The sequence below is a fragment of the Protopterus annectens genome, chromosome 1.part0 (assembly GCF_019279795.1).
Source record: "Protopterus annectens isolate FY-2018-M chromosome 1.part0, PAN1.0, whole genome shotgun sequence".
NCBI lineage: Eukaryota > Metazoa > Chordata > Ceratodontiformes > Protopteridae > Protopterus > Protopterus annectens.
This window is the reverse complement of record NC_056725.1, coordinates 164,369,788-164,384,879: the sequence shown is the minus strand read 5'-3', so window position 1 is coordinate 164,384,879 and position 15,092 is coordinate 164,369,788. Positions and strand designations below refer to the sequence as shown.

At 44.1% G+C, this 15,092-nt stretch overlaps 1 protein-coding gene across 1 annotated transcript in view; it reads right to left on the bottom strand.

Moving 5' to 3' along the window:
• Window positions 1–15,092, bottom strand: part of LOC122788139 (glia maturation factor gamma) — a 515,865-nt gene that overhangs the window by 238,953 nt on the left and 261,820 nt on the right. Inside the window, exon 6 of the mRNA XM_044055132.1 lies at window positions 12,180–12,262. Within this exon, the coding sequence (XP_043911067.1) occupies window positions 12,180–12,262 (83 nt within the window). The remainder of the gene's footprint in view (window positions 1–12,179; window positions 12,263–15,092) is intronic.

The following is a 15,092-nucleotide window of genomic DNA, read 5'->3' as shown; positions in this document are numbered from 1 at the left end:
GAGGCCTCCAAAGAATCAAAATCACATTGCAAAGTATCCAACTTGTTCAGCTGCATGCAATAAATCCTGCATTTCCTTGTTTTCTGCACATTCAGAGTTTAATAACATTTTCTGTTTATGCAATGCCATGACATGTTGCTGATATTTAAACATATGAAACTGACAGTTTAAGGCCCCTATAGCCAAGGTAGCAGATGTGTAAACCTTTTTTCCTGATCTATCCAGTGCCCTAGAATCTGTGTCAGAGGGGGTAGGGTTTTTTGCAACGGAAGCCTTAACTGCTTTGGGACCCTGTGAAATAGTTTCTGGGTCCGCAGCAGTGTTTTTAAAAAGGAATTTATGAGAATCAGGAACCCTGTAATATCTGTCAGGCTTAACAGGAGCTGAAGGTAAGGAGTCAGGGGTTAGACTAGACTCCGAAAACACATCATCTACAATACCTAACACAGGTGAAATGGCTAGTGGCCTGTGTTAAGGAAGTAAAAAGAAATCCCTGAGCCTCTTTTTAGATTCTGAAAAATCTTGGCTCTCCCAGTGGAAATGCTCCCTCATGGTATGCAAGGTTTCCCCAAAAGAATAGTCCTCTGGAGGAGAAACTGAAGGAATTGATTCTTCAGCATCAGAATCCTCATGGGGGGGGGGGGGGTATTCCTGATCAGAAGAGGAATCAGAAGAAATAGAAACCAGATCTGAAGATTCATAGTCAGTCTCTTGCCTAGGCCTGTTATCGGGGGGATGGGAACCCCTGATCAAGGTAATTAAGTCTTCGGCCATTTTGAGCATCTGCTTTTTGGGCACAGAGGCCTGTCAACATGGCTCTTGAGTTTCTTTGCTGTAGAAGGTGCTTTAGTCGTTGCCTTTGAAGCTGTGGTTGGTTTAATGTAAAGATGTTTAGGTCTGAATACACCCTCAGAAGCGGGTGCCTGCTCAGAGTCTCCGGACCCATCTGAAGGAATCGTATCCGAGGCTCCAATACCTCGAGTTTCCAGTGGCATGGCCGACTCCATGTGGGAGTCGGTAGCGGCTTGCAACTCTAAAGTAGTGGGCATCAGGGGCTGCAAAAGCGCCTCACTGAGAACCGGCGACTGGCTTAGGAGAAGCTTAGTCATCGGTTTTGGGCCTCGGTTGTCTATCTCTGTCCTTTTCTTTGCGTTTTTTTGTGAACACCGGTAGTCGGATGGCTATCCGACGACATTTCTGGATAATTAAACCGGCGTCCAAAATAGTTTAAAGCAAAATCATACCGACGCTTAATACTGCGTTGGTTAAATCTAGCACAAAACAGACAACCAGCAACGTTGTGATCAGGGCGTAGGCAAGCAATACAGTAAGAATGAAAGTCCTTATGAGGTATTTGCTTTCCACAAGAAATACAATTATCAACTTTTTCTGACATCGGTCTGGAGCAAGAAAAAAAAGTTTCCCAATGGGGTACTTAGCTTTATTGAAGACTTCGGATCTGAAACTCTAACACGAAAATCTCAGGAGTCGGCCGACTGGCACTTGCGAACTGCTTCTGATTCGGGCACCGCATGGCAAGGAAGACTAAAGAAAATGGCATCGGCCGCATCTTTTATACCCCTGACGACCTGACGTCAGGGAAGAGGCGACAGCAGCTGACACAGGACCCAGGACTTTGGAATTCAGGCCGACTGAGGGCAACCTGCCAGCAGGATTACCCAAATGTAATGACTGCAACAGTGAAACAAGAACAACATCAGGAGGTATAGCCAAAGGCCTATACTGAGGAAGAAGAAAAAAATCCCCAAGTCTCTATAGATTCAGAAAAAAAACTGACTTTCCCAGTGGAAATGTTCCCTAAAGGTATGCAAAGTTTCTCAAAAGAAAAATCCTCAGGGGGAGAAGCAGAAGGAATGGAATCTTCTGCATCAGAGTCCTCATAAGTAGGTATAGACAATTCCTGTTCATTAGAAGAGTCACATTAAATAGAATCCTGTTCAGAAGATTCATAATCAATGTCTTACCTAGGCCTCTTAGAAGTGGGGGTTGGCTACCCCTGATCAGAGTAATTAAATCTTCAGCCACTTTGATCATTTGTTTTTTAGGCATAGGGGCCTGCAGATGTGGCCCAGGTGTTGTGTTTTTAGGCATAGGTCGAGATTTTGGCCTTAGTTTTGAAGATGGTGTGTCTAATATACAAATCTGTAGGCTTGAAAACACCCTCAGAAGCCGGTGCCTGCACAGCGGCTCTGGATCCATCCAAGGTACAGACATCCGTGGGTTCCATAATTGAAGCATCTCGCGGCATAGCGGACTCCGAATGGGTCTCAGTAGAGGCCTGCGAATCAGACGTACCGGGTATGAGGGTCTGCGAAAGCACCTCACTGAGTACCGGCGAACTGGCTTAGGAGAAGCATCATTGGCAGTTTTGGACCTCAACGGCCTGTCTTTTTCTTTGCGTTTTTTAGGTATTCCTGTAGTCGGATTGCCAACAGACGACATTTCTGGATAATTAAAGTGCGAGTCAAAATATTTAGAAGCAAAAATGTACCGACGTTTGATAGTGCGTTGACTAAATAAAGCACAAAACCGACAGTAAGGTACATTGTGGTCAGAGCCTAGGCAAGGAATACAGTACAAATGAAAATCCTTATGAGGTATTTGCTTCACACAAGTAATGCAATTAACTTTTACTGACATCGGTAAGGAGCAAGAAAAAGTTTCCCCAACGGGGTACTTAGCGTTTTAGTTGAAGACTTCGGATCTGGAACTCGAAAATGAAAATTTCAGGAGTCGGCCGACCAGCACTTGTGAATTGCTTCTACTTCGGGCACCGCGCGGCAAGAAAGACTGATGTAATGGCATCGGCTGCATGTTTTATACCCCTGATGACCTGACGTCATGGAAGAAGGGACAGCAACTGACGCAGGACCCAAGACGTTTTTAATCAGGCCGACTTGAGGGCAACCTACCAGCAGATTACCCAAATGTAATGACTGCAACAGTAAAACACCAAGAACATCCTGTCGTGGTAGGTCAGAGTATGGAAAGACAGTGTTGCACTCAAATTTATAGGTCCCTGCATGAGGGTCAATCTGAACAGATTACTGGAATGTGTTAGCAACCTGTAACACTCTGAACATGGTTCATGTAGCAGCTGCAAACTGATAAAGAAAATGAACGTTCTGTTTCTGTTCTGAATTGCCAGTTTTCAGTACTTATTTTCCTGGCAATTTAAGCCTGCTTTATAATGTTTTTCCAATAAAACTGCTTAGTCTAGGAAAAAGAACCAGGTGTGCTAACTTGACTAAAATGCCTCAGCATTAAAGGAATGTCTGGCTTAGTTCATAGGAGGATCAAAAAAAATCAGACAGAGGCCAGCCCCATGGCATAAAGAGATAAAACACTAACTACAGCCCAGGGGACCTGGGCTCAATTTGTGAGGCACTGGCAGGCAATGAAAAGCATTCCCATCCAGGGGTGGTGGTGGTAATCAAAGATGCTGCCCGACAGGCTGCGTGGTCAACAGAGGTGATATTACAAACACATGCAGGAGACCGATGTCAAGACATAATCCACCTCAGCATCAGAAGCAGCTGCCAGCACAACTCCTCCTTAAGACACCCTTAAGATCCATGTTAGTCCTAACTCATGGTGGGGGTGTTGAGCAAACAGACCTGGTGATGGATGGGACAGCCAGAAAGGATGAAGCAGTTAAGTCTATTGGGGAAAAATATCAGACAGTTGCTCTCCTGCATTTCATCTCATCTAGGGTGTTAAGCACAGACAACTAAGGAGGCCAGGTTGCCACTAAATATGGCCTGAAATAAGAAGTTATGTACCTACCATAATGTTCCATGTTAGTTGTCTTCATCTCGCCTTCTTTCTTGCTGTTTGGGATTGGAGCCAATCCTCGGCTCCGACTCGGCCATCTTCAATAGCTCGAGAGCTGTTTACTGGCTCGAGGCTACCCCTTATCCCATGATGCCTAGCGACAGCTACCCAGATCTCATTTGAAATAGCTAATTCCAGACATACTATGAGAGAAACCAGTTAAAAAAAACTGGCTGCTCCATACATCCTAAAAACTAGAATAGGTTAGGAAGAAATAGGCAGAAAAGTAAACAAAGAATACTCAGCCAGTGGAGGACTCCTCTCGAGCCACTAAAATGGGGGGACGGAGGGAGGGACGCAAGAAAGAAGGCGAGATGAAGACAACTAACATAGAATGTTATGGCAGGTACACAACATCTTAATGCTAAGTTGTCTATCTTGCCTTCATTCTTGCTGTTTGGGACAGCGTCTCTAGCACCTAGCATCCTGGGTGGCTTAGTGGAACAGACTCTTCAGAACAGTGGAACCAAAGTCAGCTCTGCTCCGAGAGACCATATCCATCTTTAATGAGAAATAAAGGTATGAGGGTTTGCCCACGTGGCAGCTGCACAGATGGAATCCATGGGCAACCTAGACTGAAAAGCTACAGAGGTGGCTAATGCCCTAGTAGAATGACCTTTCAGTTTAGTTGGTAACTCTATTTCCTTAACTGATAAATAAAAGTAATAGTGTGGGACAGCCATCTGGATAAGGTCACCTTGGAAACTGGGAGACCTTGTTTGTTTAAACGTAAGAAAGGAATAATTGGTCTGACTTTATTTTTTTAGTTCTATGTAGGTAAGAACGCAATTGTCTATGAACGGCCAGTTGGTGAAGCTTGTACTCTGCCTTGCTGCTATGATTTGGGAAGAACACAGGGAGATCTATAGATTGATTTAAATTATTTTCTGAGCAGACTTTAGGAAGAAACAAAGGATTAGTCCTCAGAGCAACTCTGTCCTTGTGAAACACCAGGTAGGGAGGACGAACACACAGTGCTTGAAGTTCTGAGACACGCCTAGCTTGAAGTGATAGTAAAAACTTGATGGCAGCAGAATGCTGCTGGTTCAAAAGGAGGCAGAATTAAGGAAGTTAGGACTAAATTAAGGTCACATGGAGGAGGCAGATCTCTCACTGGACTTCTAAGAAGAGATGTTCCTCTCAAAAAAGCTTTACAGAGCTTATGAGACATGATGTTAGAATTTGTCAAACCGATATGAAAATTTGAAATGGCCGCTAAGTGTACCCTAATCATAGCGGAAGCGGCCCCGGAGTGAAAAAAAGTTGTGCTAGGAATTTCGTAGACTGGAGCTGAGAAGAGATCCACATTCCTAGACTCTGCCAAACAAGAAAAACGTTTCCATTTGCTAGCATATGTTTTTCTCGTTGTAGACTTATGAGAGGAAACGATAATCTCGCGGACTGCTGGGGAAATGCTGGGAAGCCTGGCTAAGGTTGGAAGTGGAGCAACCAAGCTGTGAGCTGGAGAGTTTGGAGGGACTGATGCAACCCTCCTGATTGATGATCAGATCATCTGGAATTGGGTCCAGAGTCCAGGGCTGATCCAGAAGGTAATAGTGCAGGAATGGGAACCATATCTGTCGAGGCCAGTAGGGGGAAATGAGGATCATTTTGCAACCCAACGGTTTTGCTTTCTGTATAAGTTTCAGTATCAGGGGAAACCGAGGAAAGGCATAAAGAAGTCCCTGAGGCCAACCGTGGACTAGAGCGTCTCTGGATATATGACCTAGAAGGGAGAAGTAGTTGCTGCATTTGCTGTTGAAAAGGGTGGCAAAAAGATCGCAGCAAGGCTGTCCCCATTTGCAGAAAAGATAAGATCCGCAACTTCCTGATTCAGAGACCACTCGTGAGGCATGAGAATAGCTCTGCTGAGTCTGTCCCATATGACGTTGGATCTCCCAGGGATGTGCATCGCAATCAGAAAGCGGGAGGAAAATCGCCCACTGCCAAAGTTTTGAGTGCTTCTCAACACAGGGGGTAGGATCTGGTTCCGCCCTGCTTGTTGATGTACCACACCACTGACATGTCCGTTTGAATTGCAATGGTCCCGGAAGGAAGAGAGTCTTTAAGGGCTTGCAATGCTAGGAGCACGGCTCTTATTTCTAGGACATTTATGTGCAGATGGTACTCGTGAGGTTGCCAAGTGCCTTGGACTGTCCTGCCAGATAATGCCCCCCCGCCCACCCTATCAGGGAGGCATCTGTAGTCACTTTGGCTACCGGAAGGGGGCTGTATGAAAGGTCTACCCTGAGATACTAGTGGGGAGACCATCCACCAAGAAAGGTGCCTTTTGCATGCCTCCGTGATCAGGATCATGCGAGTCATGGGTAGCGCCTGGAAAGACCACTGCGTGAAAAGCCACTGAAGAATTCTCATGTGGAAACACGCTAATGGAAGTAGAAGAATGGCAGCTGCCATGGAGCCCAGAGTTTGAAGGACATACCTGACTTGGATCCTTTTGTTCTGCATTAGGATTTGCACTTGTTGACGAATCGTGGATACTCTTTCCAGTGGTAACCTAGCGAACATTTCCCTTGTGTTTAATTCTGCTCCTATGTAAGTGATAGACTGACAGGGCAACAAGGCAGATTTTTTGAAATGTACTGTAATACCTAGCTGGGTGCAAGATGTGATTGTACAATCCCGCACTTGTAAGAGTTGATGTCTGGTGGTAGCAGTGAGGAGTCAGTCTAGATATGGAAACATCTGGAATCCTTGACATCTCAGGTGAGCCGTGACCACTGCCATACATTTGGTGAACACCTTGGGGGCTGTGGTGAGACCAAAGGGCAGAGCTCGGAACTGGTAATGACTGGCCCCCATCCGAAAGCGAAGAAATCTCCTGGAGCATCTGTCCATATTGATATGGTAGTACGCATCCTGAAGATCTTATCAAGCACATCCAATTGTCCTGACCCAGGAAGGGTAGAATGGACTGTAACGTGACCATCAGAAACTTTCTTTGTACAGATTTGTTTAGTCTGCTGAGATCCAGAATTGGTCTCCAGTCCCCTGTCTTTTTTGGTACCAAAAAAAACCTTGAGTAAGTTCTGGATCCGTTCTGGTCTGCGGGGACTTCCTGAATGGCTCTTTTTACTAGCAGTTTTGAAACTTCTATTACTGCTTGCTCCTTCAGATTGGGTGGAACATCTGGAATAGCCTTCTTTGACTGTAAGGAGGATTGATGGAAGGGAATTTTGTAACCTCTGGATATAATGGACAATACCCATCGGTCTCCTGTTAAATTTTGCCAGGCTTTTGGGTACAGCGAAAGTCTTCCCCCAACTGCCTCCAGAAGTGAGCAGCCGGCCAACCTTTCAGGGATGCTGGAAGGGCTTGGATTCTCTGTTACCCTGGTTCTGCGGACCCCCCTCTGCCACAAGGGCATCGTATATTATTGTTGTTTCCCCCTCTGCCTCTGGAGGAAAAATTCACTACGTGTGTCAGGCAAGGCTCCCTGAGATTTGCAGAACCACATCTTCCCACTCTTCTGACCGTTGGGTAAGGTCTAGAGGGAGTGGAAAAACGGACTCCCATGGCAGAGACAGTCTTGCCTTCTTGCTCACACCTAGTCAACGTGTCTTTCACCTGTGGCCCAAAGAGAAAGGAGCCATCAAAGGGGGTATTGGTGAAGGATGCTGGAAAGGGTTCCGCAAAGTGACACAGCCACATTCAAGCATGCCTCCCAAGGGCCACACCCGTGCCCGCGGCTCTATTCTCTCCATCAGCTGCATAGGAAATGAGCCTCATGGAGGAGTTAACTACAGAATTGAGAGTCGCTAGCTGGGAAGCTACTTTGGCTTGTACTCCCTCAGCTGTAGGATCTTGAAGGGTATCTCCAAGCTCTTCAAGGAGATCCCTTTGAAGGCGAGTAAAATGACAGTTCAGGGACCTCATGGAGAAGGTCGCTGAAGCAAACATTCACTTTCCGTACCTGTCCATCATCCTAGACTCCTTGTTAGGGGGATGAAGAGGTCTTGGCTCTTTTATGGTGGCTGCTGCTACCACCATGGCATCAATGGGCACACCTTTAGAAAGGAATTACTTATCCTGGGGGGCTGTTAATAAATTTACCAGGTCTCCTCGGAGTTGGTTCCACTGTGTCCTGAAATGACCAAGCCTTTCGAGCCATTACAGACATAAGTGGGTCGAAAGGAGGAGAAACCCAGAAGGTGGAAGGTCGGGAACCGAAAGCATCCAGGAATACAGACTCATCCTTGATAGGGGCTAGTGGATTCCAGTTCCCCCTCTGTCTAAGCATTTCCAGGATGTCCGAAAAGGAAACATCTTCAGAGGGGGATCTTGGAGACCCTTCCGATTCATCTAAGTCTATACCAGAAGTCACAGACTCAAGGGAGTCAATGTGCTTCCTCTTGCACTTCTTCCGAGGGGGCTCCTCTGAGTGATCAGGGGAGGCCTCAGAAGAAGAGGAAACACCCAATGGGGTGTCCTGAGGCATCGGTTCCCTACGCTTGGGGTCTGGAGGAGGAGCAGAGGTCGGCACAGACATTACGGGGGACGGAGCCGGTGGTTCTGGTAGTGGAGCTGTCTCGGGGGACAGCACACTCCGCATGACTTCAAAGGCGTCCCTGCCTCGAGGCAGAGAAAGCTCAGGTTCCGAAGAAATAGGAATCTTTCTCAGCGCCGAGGGGGACGGCTCTGAGGCCAATGTTGGAGCCAAGCTCACCTGCGCCGATGCTCCGAGAGCGAGAATGGGGTTGGACAAGGGTCCGATGCCACTCGCCCCACTCGGAGCTGATGAGGGAGCCCTGGTGTCCAGATTCCTTGATCGAAGGGACTATCGAGGTAATCAGAGCCGAGGTCGGAACCGAAGGAGAGATGGTAATCACAGCCGACGGTTCCACTACTCGAACCCCAACGAACTCCGGCTCTGAACTCAATGGAGTCGGAGGAGGAACAGAAGAGGAGGTGGATGGAGCAGATACCTGTTGAGGAGGGCTAGACAATAATTTTGCTAGTACCTGTGATTTAAGCAACCTACTTACTACTCTCTCCACATCATGATCCAACAGCCTAGAGGATCGAGAGGAGTGTGATGAATGGTGGCTACGTTCACTTTGCAATAATGGAGACCGAGGAGCCGAATGAACCGACTCTAATGAAGGGGACCTCAGCCTCTTATGGCTCCAAGATGGCTCCGAAACATCCAATGGAGCCGATGGAGGGGTTTGTCTTGTCAGTGCCAGCTGGAACTGACGTACTCTGCAAATCCTGTACGGGAGTCGGCTCTGAAGGTGGAGCCGAAGCTTTAGTGGATTTTGGGGATTTCACTGGCTGGGAACTCTTTGCCGGTGAATCCTGAGGCTTTAACAGACCCCCCAAGGATCAATTTGTTCTTACGCTCCTGCAGGACCCTTGGACTAAAGGCATGGCAAATAGAACAAGAGTCCTGCAGGTGAACAGCACCCAAACAATAAACGCAGCTAGTGTGCCCATCTGTCAGAGACATTTTCTGACAGCATGAGTCACACTTTTTAAAACCAGATACTTTAGCTTCCTTAGACATGACCCAACTACAAAAAAAAAGTACCACAAGGTAAACAGACAAATAAGTATTATTCTAAACAAGATACACCTATAAAAATACAATTTCTGTCTTATTTATTTACTTTTTTAACATAACAAAACAGGAAAGGAAAGCCTCCAAGTTAAACGGCTATCCTAGGGGGAGGGGGGAGAACTCTCTAACTTAAACGAGTTCTAAATAAAAGGGAAACTAAGAGGAACAAAGTATTTCACAACACGTACAGAATAAACTAAGAACCGTAAAATATCTATTAGTTTAAAGGGTCTAAGAGAATATTTTTACACACAAAATTGAAAAATACAAGCCTGAGCCAAAAAACGACACACCTCACAGCTGAAGCGGCAAACGAGATCTGGGTAGCTGTCGCTAGGCATCATGGGATAAGGGGTAGCCTCGAGCCAGTAAACAGCTCTCGAGCTATTGAAGATGGCCGAGTTAGAGCAGAGGATCGGCTCCGATCCCAAACAGCAAGAATGAAGGTGAGATAGACAACTTAACATCTAATGTATAACCATATCTTCATAAGACAGCGCGCCCAAAGTGATCTCAGCCTTGTTGTAGATGAAACTCATTGATACTATAAAGTGCCTTAAATGGAACCAAAGAAATCCTTGTCCCTGCAACCTCCCAGAGTTGTTCATTAGTAATCCTGGATACCTCTTGTAGAAAAGAGGACATAGCAACATTGGTGACTTTGTTGCACAGTAGTGTCAAGCAGTCTAAACTGGTGTCTGCCATTTAGCTCAGTAATGTGCACATCCAGCTGTATCCAGCATATGTCTCAATGTCAAATAAAGTTACACTTTTGGTATAACTGAGAGATTTTCCTGGGAAGATACTGAAGACAAGGGAGGAAGGGAAAGGAGGTGAGCCATGAAAAACAATTGCGAGGAGCCCTGACCTATAGCTGTACTGATATTACACCTGAAGTGGAGGAGTAGAAGACAGCAAAACTGCAACTATCGAGACTAATATGTATACTGTAACAGAAGTAAAATGCGCTATAACTGCAGATAAAAAAAAGAAGTTCTGGTTATTTATTGAAATGAGAGAGCTATAAAAAAATAAATAAATAAAAGGCCAAGCTTGTCCATCTCTGGTAATCCATAGGACTTAAGCCACAGATATCGGGACTGTTTGGCAGGGGTAAGATAAAAGAATTACAAGCTGCCACACAATCTCCCCCCACGTTTCCTATCATGTACAGCAGGGCCAACTCATTCCAGTTGTACTGTCAGCCAGAAAGCTGTGGAAAAGAAGAAATGTCAAAGGAGAGGGCAAACAACACAAACGGGCAAGGAGAAGAAGATATTTTGACAACAGAAAAATGACTTTTGGTAACCTCTTTGACAGATTCCTTATTTTGCCTAGCTGGCTACCTTCATGTCTGCATATTCCTGATGACAGCCTTTATGCACTACAATACCACCATATCATGTACATAAAAACAGGAATTTTTCCATGTGAGCCTTTGGTCTACAATACTACAGCTTTAAGCAGCCATCTCAAACATTACAGACATTTAAATAACTTGGCCAAGATAGTAAACATGTACATTATAGGCTCCATTACAGCAGGGGCACATTCACTCAAGCAATATAAAAGTACAATACCTGTCTAAATGCACAAGACAAGTAGACAAGAAAAGAAAGACTCATACAAGTTCAACACCATACAATAAAATATATTTTTCTTCTTGATTTTGTACTTGGCAAAAAAAAAAATAAAAAATTCTGTGGCCAACTCTGCTGGCACAAGGGGATAAAAGTTCTGACAATGACTCAGATGACAATTCAATTAGTGACCCCAAATCCTGGTTGAAAGAGGAAGGCATGTGAAAGAGGAAGGCATGAGTAATTAATGTATTGTCTCAATTCCCTCCAAGGCGGCCCGAGTATAATGATGATTAAAGAAATACCAATTTATGCCGCCTCAATGGACATCAGATAGCACAGCAGCAGTCAGGCTAGGTATGCAGGTGAGGTCTGGGAGGCATCACTACTCTAGGTCTCTCGGCAGAGACATGCCTAGATTGGGCCACATTTTAGTGACCAATAAATGTGACACCAGCACATAAAGGCGCAAGGTCATAATGCAGTCAAAGTTACTACCTCTTCGAGCAGCTCTGACAGCTCCCTGATCCTTTCAACTCAACAGAATTTGCTTCACCAGCATGTGGGATATCCAGGCAACATCTCTCATTTGTGTGGATAGACTGACAAAGATTTCTGGTGGACACCAAATTGCTGATGATGATCAGTGACCTAAACAGTGGTATACAGTAACTACAAAACAAAGAAAAAGAGAAATGCACTGTCTTGCACATTTAAAAGTGTTAACAGATGCATGCAAAAACGATAATCAAGGCCATGCCAACACTGAAAACCTGAACCGACTCTCTCCACATACTTGTCTGGTAGAACATTGGCACTCAGGTGCGAGAGGATACTATACCATGAATGTATATCACCATCATCTCTGACTAGCTACTTGCTAAGCACCATAGCTGGCAAAAAGGTACAACTTTCATGACAAAGACTTAACATGGAGGCTCCAAACACCAAGTAGTAATTTTGTTTTATTACTTATTTTCCATTTGTTTACGGGGGTTGTCCAACTGGGCCAGAGGCCCATTTTCAGCAGAGGCCTGGGAAGAAAAGCTCCTTTATAATATATATATATATATATATATATATATATATATATATATATATATATATATATATAGTGAATACTACTACAAGCTCAACTTCAGGGACAAAGCAGCTCTACTTACCAAGAGGGCTGGAAAAGATGAAACAGAGAGGATATGAAATTCTGCCATCATCATGACAATACTTGTAACTATACACCAGAAATGTAGGATGAAGTTAAGGAAAATAATGTTTAACTTGGTATCTAACTTGGTATCTAAAAACTTGTGACATTTAATACATATATATATATGTATATACATATAAACTTCAAAGGCACATCTTTCAGCCTTTAAAAAACTTAAAAAAGGTCTAAGTTTATACATGAACATCTGTCAAGTCAAGACTAGCCACATTCAAAACAGTACAAAGATATGAGCAAAAGAATGATGACACGGCACTTAGCACATACAAGGAGAGGCCATTTTTGGTTTGTTGATGTTGCCAAATGAAGCATTGTACATTGACTACCTAAATCACACCTCAGAAATGCAGAGTAGACAAATGTAGCTCACTTAGCTACCAACATCGAATCAAGAGAGGAGTAAACCACATATCCTCCTGTATACTGCCTTCCCCACACACTAAATCGCTCACTCTATGTTTGCAAAATTACCACCCCTTAACATACAACCACCCCATCACATATCCCAACTGCTTCCAGATACACCAAATCTACCAGTCTAATAACCACAGCTGGACTCGTGTCTTATTGCACATTCCCATGATGAACAATAGTGGGAAAAATATTCACTGAAAGCCACTTTCAGTAAACAGTAAAAAGCTCCTGCACCTCCTATGTGGGGGGGGGGGGGTGAGATCCCCACACCACCCTAACATACCATTATAATCTTGTAATATTATCTGTGATTACTGCATTTTACTGTATTCTAAGGAGGTTCTTGCATCTTAACAAGAACAAAAGCTTAATATCCATTCAGCATCAGTGTGCCTTTCTTTTAGTCCATTGAAGTTCTATTTTTTATAATTCTAAGTCTTCACATTTTGCGGTTTTATTATAATACTTATACCATCACCAAGGTCACACAAAAGTGTAGAAAGGGCAACAGTTACTGCACCCTGAAAGCAGCTCGAGAGAAATCTTCCTTGAGCTGTTGTCAATCAGTGAAATGGCAGTCTAATAGGAATCAGAAACTGCTAGCAAGAACTGCTCCCCAAGCATCATGCCTTAATGCCAAACTAAAGTCTATGATTGAATGTATGTATGTATGTATGTACATCACACTCAGTAACATTTTGCTACTTATTCCCCTTTGGGATGTATCTCACTAAAACATAATAAGACAGACCCCAAAGTTTCCTAAGTAAAAAGGACCACCGGTGTTAAGTTCCTGAGCTACCAAGAGAGTTCCTGAGCTACCAAGAGAGGATGGACTCCCTATCCCTTTATTCATACACTTTCGAAAGAAAATCTCAGTCTCACTTACTGCACCATTACAGATCCGAATGTCCTGGATCCCCTGTTTCACTACAAGTCCAATATCTCTGGGACGCCCCACCACTGAACCAGTAATCAAGGAGCCTCAATCCTCACCACTGGCACCAGTGGGGGACGTACATTGACAGGGTGTAGACACACACACACACACACACACACACACACACACAATTACCAGATGCAGCTCTCTGCATCAAGTGCAATTTCTCTTAAGAGCACAGAGAGACCACTGTCAGTCTGGGGCTGGTTTTTCCTCCTTTCTCCGGATCCCCAATAAGACTCCCCACTGGCACAGCTAGAGAGTTGAGATCTCAGCTGAGTGGCCAAGCCATAACCTCCAGAACCCTATCTGTCCAACTAGTGCTTCTAGTCTCTGCCCAAGTAGCTGACACACACACACACACTTGGGGAAAGTCTGGCACTAGCTATGCCCCCTTTTGCCCAAACTATAAGCTAGTTTTTACTGCCACCAGCCACATCTTTATCAGCTACTTCAAGGCCCTTCTCAAAGGGTGTCCAATCTTACTGTGTAATATTATTTATACAAATTCTAGTTTCACCAAGAGCAAGGCTATTAGGAGTGGCCCACAGTGTCACCAAATAAATATGCAAGTACTCTCAGAACTTAAATGTTTCTAGACAGATCAGTCACAATGAAATGTTTAAATATATTTAATAATGAAACAAGAAAATACTAAATATATATTTACAGTGAGAGTTCAAAATCACAGGAAATATTTAAAACATTGCAAGACAGTCTCAAATAAATGAAGAAAGCCATCTAAACTAAGCTTTGCTATATATTCCTGACTATAACTAAGAGTTACTATTCCCCAGAAACTTGCCTACAAAGCAAGGCAGAGGTGGTGAATGGATCTTTTAGCCGATGTTGTCACAAGTCCGAGAGACTACAGAATGCTGTCTCAGAGACTCCCTAAATTAATATTTCAAATATTACTGCTGGGATAGCTTGCAGAATGACAATTTCTTGTCATCTGACTCTCTCAGGTGAAACCCCCCACTGCTGGAATCTAGCAGTATTTAGTATCTACCTGTGAAAATACGCACACCTCAGATCTCTGGCAAAATGCTGGAAGTCATAAAACAATAAAAACACTTCCAAGACAATACAAAAAGCTTTTCAGCACAGACATTGTTGTCTGTAGGTGCCATAAAGTAATTTAAACTATTTTTCTGAGGCTTTGCTGGACTGAAGTTAATCTCCTGTGTTCCAGTTTCCACTGTTAAAATATATACATTTAAACAGTTACAATAGTTTGCATGCATTTCTGTTCTCTTCCAGCAGGGCATGCTGTTAATACATCTTTAAGCTCAGTACTTTACAAAATACCTTTTTTAACGCACATCTGTACAAACAAGTTAGATATACACATGACATACAGTTGTAACACAAGCATCTTGTAGAAATCATGTTGATATCCACAAATGACATACAACTGTTTACAAAATTCCAGATTGCTGGGCTGGCAGTATCTCCCTTTGTCACAATCTCCACTACTACAACCAGGGATCTAAA